Below are 10,384 nucleotides of genomic sequence, written 5' to 3'. Positions count from 1 at the left end.
CCGGCGGCAGGTACATGCCCATGCCCTCAGCGACGGCGCCCGTGGGGATCTACGACCGACGCAACCACCCGCTCGCCGACACGGGCGCTAGAGGCGCCGTTTGGGGCGACCCGTTCAGGTACATGGCCTCCGGGTCCGGGGCGGCGCCCGGTTTCAGCGGCCAGCAGAACGCAGCCTGGAACTGGCCGAGACCAAGTTCGATCCGGCTCTGCTACATCCGATGGCAGCGCACAATGTCAACGCCCTCGCGCTGCAGGAAGCCCAGCTGCCACCGTCGCCCGACAGCTCCGACGGCGCGGAAGAGGAGGCGCACGAGGCTAATGCGGAAGAGGATTTGGGTGTCCTCCCGCGGGTGCGCCATGGAGAAGGGGCACCTCAGCTCGTGGTGGAGGTGGGCGTCCTCTCCGGCGGAGGGGGAATCAGAGGCGAGGTGAGCCGGGGGAGGCGGTGAAACTAGGGGACACGGCGGTGCTGGTTGCAGGGGCAGCTGCGGTAGTTGCCGGTGGCCTCAACTCTCCGGCGACCTCCTCTGTTTTGCCCCGATCTGGACTTGAGAGAGAGAGAGAGAGCGGTACTGCGGTTATGTCTTGATGTGAGCGCAGTTGGTTAGATGCTAATAGGAACGCTCGATTTGCATCCGACGGTGCAAACGGAAGAGCACTCCGTAATATCGGACAGTGCCCTAGCACCTAAGGCTGGTGCCAACGCAGGCGGTAGGCGGGGCGCTACCGCCCGAGGCGGGGCGAGAGGCGGGCGACAGCGGGGCGAGACGAGAGCGCGGGGCGGCGCGGGCGCCCGGCGGTATCGCCCGCTACCGCCCGCGCTGGGGGCGAGAGGGAGGCGAGAGGCGGGCGAGAGTGGGGCGGCAGCGTTGGCAGCGAGAGGGGGCGAGAGTGGGGGCGAGAGGGAGGCGAGAGGCGGGCGACAGGCGGGCGAGAGGGTGTAACGGCTAGCTGACGTGGCGTGATCTGATTCGTCCACGTCAGCTAGCCGTTGGGGTAGCCGTTGCTGCTTCAAAAAATCCGAAAAAAGCCAAAAAACCCTAAAATTTCATCCCCACCCCCTATAAATACCCCCCATATGGTTTCACTCACTCCACACCCATTTCATCTCATTCATCTCCTTCACTCTCTCAAATCTTCTCCACCATGTCCGGTTGGACTCCACCAGATTTGACCACGTTCACGGATCTGTTGCAGCCCGACGGGTCAACAATACACCTAGATGATGTCTCTCCGACACATCGTCGCTCCAATGTCGGTTCTTCGCCGCTTCCCCGAGTTTTATACTCCTCCGGCACACCACCTCCGGGGCCATATGGGCCATACGCTCCACCACCGGCGCCATATGGTTCATACCCTCCGCCTCCGTATCCATACCCCCAACCACCTCCACATGCTCCACCTACAGGTAGCGGGAGTGGCACTGTACCTCCTTACCCACCACCTTCGTACGGTTCATACCCTCCACCTCCGTATCCATACGCGCCATATGGTCTGTACCCACCACCACCTTCTGAAGCCAGTGCTCCAAGCTCCGAGTCCAATGCCGCGGAAACAATCGTACCACTGCGTGCAAAGAGGCTTGACTGGACAACTGCGGAAGAGGAAAAACTGGTACTTTACTTACTCATCACATATTTATTTCGGGGTTGGTTATTGCTTGGATTTTTCACTAACAATATCTATTTCGGGGTAGGTTAATGCTTGGCTTTTTAACTCCAAGGACTCTGTTGCCGGTAATTGCAAGACCGGCACTAGTTTTTGGGGTCAGATAGCTGCAACCTTCAACTCTACCTCGGATCCTGCCCGTCGTCGGACCTCCAAGCAACTGAAGGATCATTGGAACGCCTACAACAAGGAGGTGTCCATGTTCAATGCATACCACATCCAAGAAGAAGCGTTACGTCAGAGTGGAGTAGACGATCAGATGGTCATGAAGGCGGAAATGGAGAGGTACGCGAATGACAAAAGAGTGACTTCAGATGGCACCACTGGTGGCAAGCTGTTCGCAATGAAGCGAAGTGGAAAGGACAACATGGTCCTGGTAGTGGAACCGAGTCCACTTCCAAGAGAAGCCGTCTAGGAGTTTCTGGTGAGTACAGCTCTAGCGAGGCGACGACGGAGGAGGAGCGTCCACCGGGCCGCGATAGGGCCAAGGCCGCGGCACGTAAGGGTCGGAGGAAGGGGAAGGAATCCTCATCAAGCAGTGAGGTAGGAAGTAAATCCTTCGCGATGAGGAACATGATTAAGGGTTTAGTGAAGGATAAGCTATTCAAGCAATGGAACAAAATGAAAGACCGATCAACCGACGACATGAACGAAGCAGAAAAGCGCAAACATGCGAAGTCCATCAAGATGGTGGAAAAAGAGCTTGGTCTGGAAGATGATGACGACGAGGAGGAGGAGCAGGAAGAAGAGGAAGAGGAGTAGAATTTTTATTTATTATGTAATTTTTAAAATTTATTATGCAATTTTATTAATTATTATGTAATCGGTAACATTTTTAGTTGAATAAAATAATTTTCTTGCATTATTTCGAATGTCTAAAAAAAATCGAGTGAAATAACTTAATCTGAAAAAGAAATGGTGATGTGGAGGAGAGAGAAGTGAGAGCTGGCACTATAGCCTGTGCACTGGCACCGTGGGGTGAGAGTGAGGTGAGAGTAAGAAAAAAGCTGAAGTGGCAGGCTATAGTGTGGTGATGCATTGGCACCAGCCTAATAGAAATTGGGAAAAAAAAGGCCATATGGTTTCGGAAAACTCGCGGTTGAACTGGCGGGCATGTGCTCCCGGCAGAACTCGCGCTGCCATTGGTTGAAGTGCGGTGTGGGGTCCATGATGGCAGATCTAACAAATGCTGATACTAGAAATACCGGGAGAGAATACAAAGGCTGGGACCCAACGTTATGAGAGGAATAGATCTGCAGTTGTCTCCTTCTTCTTCCCAGACGCGGCTCGGTCAGGGCCTCGGCCAGGCCGTCCTTGGGCGATCTCGTCGAGGAGGCTGTTGAGTGCATCTCGGCGAGGAGGTCGAAAGACGGCGACGAGGAGGAATTCCTAGACGAAGACCCTTTCTCCTCCTTATGCCTCGATTCCTCCACGATCCGCTCCTGGAGCGCCGTCATCAGTTTCGCCCACTGCGCCTACTTCGGCGGTGCGATGGCGGCGGTGGCCGTGGTCCTGGCACGGGACGGTGGCGACGGGGACAGGGCGACGTCAGAGCGAGCTCGGGGCGGGGCTCGGGGCAGCTGCGCGGCACACGCCGCGGCTCGACCGTGCTGCTCCTCCACCTCGGCTCCTCCCACGGCCGCGGCGGACGTGGCCGCGTGGTGGAAGCGCGCGGGCGGGGCAGGGCGGACGCGCGCGGGCGTGCTCGCAAACGGCACGGCGACGACGACGCGCCGTTCCTGGCGTGCGTGCTTCCACGTGGGCGGGGTTGGGAACAGCCTGGCGGATGGCCTGGTGCCGCCTCCGCCTCTGTTCGCGCTGTCACGCTGGAATCTGGCGCAGTACAACGCCGCCGCGGTCCTCAACCAGGGCGGGGCGGCTCGGGGCGAGCTAGGCGACGGGGAGGATGTCGAGGAGGTGAACCTCGTCGTCGGTCTCCACGAGGGGGTGCACGGCGCGGGAGTCCAGGCAGAGCACGACGCTGGAGCCGAGGCGGACGGTGGCGACTCGGTCGAGCACGTCGAGCTTCTCGGCGAGCACGAGGCGAGGACGCGCGCGTCGTCGTCGGGCTACACAAGGGCGCGCACGGCAGCGTCGGGGCATCGCGTTGCTCCTCTGCCGCGCCGCCGCGCATCACGCTGCTCCACTGCCGCTGCTTCTTCGGGCTCCACGAGGGCGCGCACGTCGGCATCGGGTCTGCGCTCGTGGTTGTGCGTCGGGCTCCACGAGGGCGCGCACGTCGGCGGCGGCGGGGCTGGGATGGGCCAACTAGAGCAGGTCGCGCGGGCGGGCACTTAAGCGAGCGCGCAGGAGGGAGACGTCGGCCGCGCAGCCGCAGGGCGTCGTGCTGCTCCTCTGCCCTCCCGTGCGCCGTACGGCTGCCCCGTCGAGCTGGCCACGGTGGCGGCCGGAGCTTCCGGAGTCGCGGGGCGCTCCAGCGCTCCGTACGACGTCGCAGCGAGCTCCTACGCTCGTCTCAACACTAGCGCTGCTGCAGCTCTGGTCCATATGACGCTGCAGCTCTGTCAGTACTGTTTTACTTTATTAATTGTCTGTGGGCCCACATATGTATTATGTGTCAATTTGTTGCTGCTATACGCCAAAATTCACCTCCAAGCAGCGGACCCGCCACAAGCTCGTGGACCAATGAAAGGCCAAGTTGCCCCAGGATCACGTGCCGCCGAGTTCCATTAGTCCACTCTCATATGGTTTGCCAGTAGCGTAACCTCGTCTTTCCACTTTGGAAACAACAAAATACCCACCCAGCTGCGGTGAGTCAGCCACCGACGACCGACCGACCGACGCGCGTCCGCTTGCAAAACCCGCAACCTCCGCCGCCCGCTGCGCCTCCCGGGACCCACGTGCTCCCACTGACAGACGGGCCCTATCCGCCCGCAGGTCCCACGGGTAAGTACAACACGGTGGCGTGCGTGCGTGGGGCGGTCCAGCCACGCCACGCCACGACGCAAGCGAACCCCCTCCCAACTCCAGCCACCGCACCGCACCAACCTTCCGCTGCCGCTACACACTAGCAGACGAAACCATCGCCGTCCCCAACCCGCCTCCGCCTCCAGAACCTTCCGTCGCGCCCGCCGCAATGCCAGAGGAGAAGGAGTACGTCGCCGTGCCCATGGGCCAGGCGCCAGACCCCGCCGACCCCGAGGACCCCGTCAAGTCGCCGCCGCGCCCCACCTCGCCGGCAACATCCACCCGCCAGGTACGGATCCATCCACTGCCCCCGTTCTGTTAGCTACCGCCCTTGCTGCTGCTGCTGCTGCTGCTATCCTCGATTCGGCTTCGGCGCGGTGGGGATTGTTAGAGTTACGGAAAACCCTCCCTCCTAGTTGCTCGCTCGGATGGATCTGGCCGACACTGCGCATGCGCTACCGCCGCCCGTTTTGATCGGCGGGATTCTGCCTTCTGGACTAAAATAGTTCCCATGGTTGACCTCGCGTTTCGCGGCCTGATTAATGGTTTCGGTGGTCGCACTGGCGCTGCTTACTTCGTCATGCTCATGCGTACCGTGTGTTGGCCGCCACATATTTAGGAGGCCGCGCTACCAATCTGAGGAATCGACTCCATGAGTGTGCCTCAAGTCATGTTGGGGGTGAAGATGCTTCTGCAGCTATACAGCTCGTGCGCACCAGCTGCCTGCCATGTTCGGGAAACCTCCTCTTCTGATTTTAAGTTTTTAACCTGCCATCATGCATGTCCGCCATAGCTTCTGCTACTGCGATGCGATGCGCCTGTCTTGATCTTGAATCTGAGCATGCAGTGACCGCATTTATTTTATTAACTCACAACTAGCAAATGCATGTCAGTACTGGACCTACATGATTGTGAAATTATAGGAATTTGGCAACTGCAACTAGTTAAACTGCTCCTTAGTGTTGGTCTTTGGGACCACAAACTCGTTAGACCGACACGCAAGTTTCACAACATCCTCTCTGGGCAATTCTACTGGTTAAATAGGCAGTACTTGTTACCGGTATTGTTATATTGTATTATTTTGTTTCATTCTCCCGTTTTACCCAAACGAATTGCACTTTCTCTGCAAGCTATGTTACATTTCTTCAAAATGGTTATTTCATACTTAACCTGCTTTGCGACACTTCAACAGGCATGCTTTGCTGTTCTCCAAAGCTGGGTGTCAAGGAAATTTATGACTGGATGGTATGCTTGCCAACAACTGATTCATAAAGGTCTCAAAACCTATAAGTTATCCATGCCTAATCTTCTTCTTTTTTTCTTTTCTTTGCAGTGTGGTTATCTTTCCTATTGCTGTGACCTTCTTCATCACATGGTGGTTTATTCGATTTTTCGATGGCTTCTTCAGTCCACTCTATGCGAAACTTGGAGTCGACATATTTGGTAATTGTTTCCCACGTACTTCTGTCTAGCCATACGCTACTTACTTAGGGCTTGTTTGGTACTAGTGTTTCAGTGGGGATAATACTCTAGAGTATTGGGTGAATCGCTGCTGTCACCCAATCCCCACAAAACCCCATCCCCAATCCACTAGGTAGGGGTAGAGTATTGGGGATTGAAAAAATTACACTAAAATTTGGGGAAAAGTGGGGATGAGTGGGGATTAAACTCACTCATACTCTAGCACCAAACATGCATTGGGGATAAGTGGGGATTTAAAGTTTGGAGTGGATTATCCCCGCTAATCCCCACTAAAACTCTAGTACCAAACAAGGCCTTATGGTAAAATTGCAGCATTAGAAAAACAGTAATGTGTATATTTACTCTATTAATATGCTATAAAGTGTTATAGCCCTAAGTAGCCTACTTTTTCCCTCTGTGGGCCTTCTGCATGTATTTAATCTAGATTTAATCTCTAATAGGATCTAACAAATGCAAATTTGAGTTCAAAGAGAAATTTGTGTTTTTCTTTGTGGGACTGATAAGGTTTATTTAGTTTATAATACTGCTCTCTTTGCTTTACGATTTAAAATGGTACCGAGCTCCTGATAGTGACACAAAATGAGATCCTCTGAAATCGTTGAGTACACGAGGCAGCAGTAGCCTTAGGCTATTAAAAATAAGTTGTTATTGCTCATTGTACTGACAATTATTCATGATTTGCTTAATGCTGAGCACTATAATATTTCTTCATTCCAGGCCTTGGGTTTGTGACATCCTTGGTATTCATATTTATTGTTGGGATATTTGTGTCTTCCTGGGTGGGCTCAACTGTCTTCTGGGTTGGGGAATGGTTTATAAAGAAAATGCCATTTGTAAGGCACATATATTCTGCATCCAAGCAAGTTAGCACTGCTGTTTCACCAGGTAATTCATTTTTCATCTACAGCCAGGTGCTCTAGAATATCGACCATCTATGTTTGTTCTCTTCTTAAATTTCTGTCATTCATAATTTTCATCGTTAATGAATGGTAGCTCCTTGAAAGAAGTGTCAGTTGCGTGACTTGCATATCCAAAACCAATGTGTTCTTATTATGGTAAACTTTATATAAGCACCAGTGTTTTGTACTTCATAAAAGAGTTGAACACATTTATAGGTCACCAGTTCTTTTTCCAGTTACACGAACTTATGAAGTTAATATAGAACTAACTGCATGAAGACTGTATGACTTATAGTTAAAGAAAGACCGAATGAGTCCTGATATTGACACACTGGTGTTTCTGTGCACCACATTTGTGTTTCCATAGGCATTGACAAACTGGTGGCATTGAAAATTTGAAATCCTTATGTCACATCTTCCGTGTAATTCCTTCTGTCCCACCAAAAATCTTATTATGTACTATTCTTCATTGACAGATCAAAATACAGAAGCATTTAAAGAAGTGGCAATAATTAGCCAAGTGCTCTAGAATATCGACCATCTATGTTTGTTCTCTTCTTAAATTTCTGTCATTCATAATTTTCATCATTAATGAATGGTAGCTCCTTGAAAGAAGTGTCAGTTACTCAGTTGCATGACTTGCATATCCAAAACCAATGTGTTCTTATTATGGTAAACTTTATATAAGCACCAGCGTTTTGTACTTCATAAAAGAGTTGAACACATTTATAGGTCACCAGTTCTTTTTCCAGTTACACGAACTTATGAAGTTAATATAGAACTAACTGCATGAAGACTGTATGACTTAAAGTTTAAAAAAGACCGAATGAGTCCTGATATTGACACACTGGTGTTTCTGTGCACCACATTTGTGTTTACATAGACATTGACAAACTGGTGGCATTGAAATCCTTATGTCACATCTTCTGTGTAATTCCTTCTGTCCCACCAGAAATCTTATTATGTACTATTCTTCATTGACAGATCAAAATACAGAAGCATTTAAAGAAGTGGCAATAATTAGCCATCCCCGTGTTGGTGAATATGCATTTGGGTTCATAACATCGACCATGATTCTTCAGGTACTTATTTATACATATCTCTTGCTACAGATGGATTCATAACATCCACCATGAATACGCATTTTGATGCTTCAGCTTCATTCTAGATAAATTACCATCAATATGCTGTGGAGAATAATTATTTGATGGTTTTCATAAGCTATACAAAGTTTAAATCGTACTTGCTTGCTCTTTTCTGTGTCACCCCATTATTGAAATATTTCTCTCTCAAGAAAATGACACACATTAGTCATGATCTATGACTTCTGAATCATTTTAGATCTCAAGAGATTCACAAAAATAAAATAAATAAAGATTAGGTCTTATGTAGCCTGGCTGGACTTATCTTATGAGTCAGCTTATCTGGCTTATAGTGTATATAAGGTGGTTTAAATCAGCATATCTTTGAAGCCCTGAAAAGGTCAGCTAGAGCTTCTTCAGGTTTATGTGTTAAGGATCTTTGCACATTAGAGTCAAGACTAATAACAGACTTGGTTTCGTCTCAATGAATATCTGCTGGTAAGTGTAAATAAGGCAAAATAAAAACAAAATTGAACATGTGCATTAAATCAGAGGACATGCCAAAATCTATCGACTTTTAGGCCTTAAGTTCAGAAAATGCTGTAAAATTTCATTTACCAATTTACATCAAAGAGACCCTGGTCCTTTCTTGTTATCTATTGTTCTGTCCAGAATCTACATTGACATAAGTGCTACCTTGACTGTGTGCGTCTGTATGCTTACCGTATTAATGATGTTTTATATATACTTTATTTTTGTTGGATTCTTACGTGGTCATCTATCATTGTATTGCAGACTGACAAAGGTGACGAAGAACTGTGTAGTGTATACGTACCAACCAACCATCTATATATTGGTGATATTTTTTTGGTGAACTCTGCGGAAATTATAAGGCCCAATCTATCCATTCGAGAGGGAATAGGTTAGTTATTTTGATGATCTCCTTTCAAGCTCCTCTTTTCCAAATACTACATGCTACTTTTCTGTAAGTTCAATGCTAGAATTCAGTCATATATTATCTTATCCTCCTGTTTACAATTTATTTGTAACATCTGTATCCCAAGCCAGCATGAGCTTATTTCCCTTGGAGAGCATGCAGTCTTTGTGCTGCCGTTGAGTTTCACTCAGATATTATCGTATCCTCCTGTTGGCAATTTATTTGTAATATCTGTATCCCAAGCCAAACATGAGCTTATTCTTAACTTCGAGAGCATGCTTTCTTTGTGCTGCCGTTGAGTTTGATAGTGTTTTTATTACTGTAGCATTCTTCCTGTGGCACCTGAATTTCTAATGTTATGATTCTACTGTTTTGATTTCTACAGAAATAATTGTTTCTGGAGGAATGACCATGCCACAGGTGATTACATCACTGGGACCTGCACCTCATAAGAACCAGGGCACCCGTTTAAGCAGAATGACGACTGCATGAGGCTTACAATATCATCAGTATATCAGGTATAATCTGCAGCTGCGATTTGTACCTGGAAAACTTTCCCAGCTTTCTGGCCCAGTGGGCTGCAACTGAAATTCAGTACTACCGAGTTTCATGTAGTTCTTACGAATATACACTCATATTGGCATTTAGCCTTTGTAGATGTTTACAATTGCTAAAGGAAAGAAGTTGTGGATGATGTTGCATCTGATGTACAACTTGTAGATTAGAAGCTGGAACACAAAGATGACAAAGCAACACCGGCTGTAGATTAGGCTTCAGTAATCAAAAAGGGGTGTTGATGAGACTATTGAAAATGGTTGTGGCTTGTGTGTGCTAACTAGTGATTACTTACTAGTGCTGGATAATTACATTGTAACTTCAACTGAGTCCGCTTAACTTTTAACTTTTGATGCTATGGCATTGCTTTGTCGAATCCAAAGGCAAAACGTGTTCTGCCCAACTCTTTGTCTGATCCATAAAATTAGGAAACAATCTACCTCTGATCTCTTTGGAATCCCATCTTTCTTGGTAGTCAACCTATGGGTGTGTTTGGTTAATGCTCTACAAGAAATTGGCAAGAATTGGCTTGCCAATTGTTGGACAATATATTGCCCTCACATTGCAAATTATTTGGTATGTTGACACCAAAGTAAACAAAATCAGAAAAATATATCATGGAATCCCAGTTGCTTTGGCATGTCGTCTACTTTGGAATCAACCAACCACGAAGTTTCTGCACGTTTGATCATCTGTACAGGGGCTAGATAGGCCTGTGTGCCGCTACTTTGATTTGGCCATTTTGAGCGAGACAGTCGCCAGAGCGAAGGAGAAAACAAGGTGGCTCGGTGGGAGATGGCAAACGTGAGGTGAAAACAAGGTAGCTCGGTG

General features: G+C 49.2%; 1 protein-coding gene across 4 annotated transcripts; it reads left to right on the top strand.

The window, feature by feature from the left end:
- The first annotated feature begins 4,752 nt into the window (after positions 1-4,752).
- On the top strand, positions 4,753-10,013 carry LOC124707495 (protein LIKE COV 2-like). 4 transcript variants are annotated; one of them, XM_047239155.1, is made up of 8 exons: positions 4,753-4,887; positions 5,791-5,843; positions 5,932-6,041; positions 6,798-6,965; positions 7,964-8,061; positions 8,857-8,983; positions 9,384-9,516; positions 9,719-10,013. In XM_047239155.1, the coding sequence occupies exons 1-7, from the start codon at positions 4,768-4,770 to the stop codon at positions 9,488-9,490; spliced, it is 783 nt and encodes a 260-aa protein (XP_047095111.1). In that variant the 5' UTR covers positions 4,753-4,767; the 3' UTR covers positions 9,491-9,516; positions 9,719-10,013. The 4 variants fall into 4 exon arrangements, with proteins under 4 accessions (XP_047095111.1, XP_047095110.1, XP_047095109.1 ...); XM_047239154.1 differs by having other exon boundaries at positions 9,656-10,013; XM_047239153.1 differs by having other exon boundaries at positions 9,647-10,013.
- Positions 10,014-10,384: the final 371 nt, after the last annotated feature.

This window comes from Lolium rigidum, chromosome 4, assembly GCF_022539505.1.
Source record: "Lolium rigidum isolate FL_2022 chromosome 4, APGP_CSIRO_Lrig_0.1, whole genome shotgun sequence".
Lineage (NCBI taxonomy): Eukaryota > Viridiplantae > Streptophyta > Magnoliopsida > Poales > Poaceae > Lolium > Lolium rigidum.
The sequence above is the reverse complement of the archived record's forward strand: the minus strand, read 5'-3'. Positions and strand labels throughout refer to the sequence as shown.

What these genes read in the sequence shown, in the direction of transcription:
- LOC124707495 (XM_047239155.1), top strand. Translation starts at nt 4,768, where the DNA reads ATGCCAGAGGAGAAGGAGTACGTCGCCGTGCCCATGGGCCAGGCGCCA. An exon ending in TAGCACTGCTGTTTCACCAG is followed by an intron (nt 6,966 to 7,963) that starts GTAATTCATTTT and finishes CTTCATTGACAG; the next exon opens with ATCAAAATACAGAAGCATTT. An exon ending in CATCGACCATGATTCTTCAG is followed by an intron (nt 8,062 to 8,856) that starts GTACTTATTTAT and finishes ATTGTATTGCAG; the next exon opens with ACTGACAAAGGTGACGAAGA.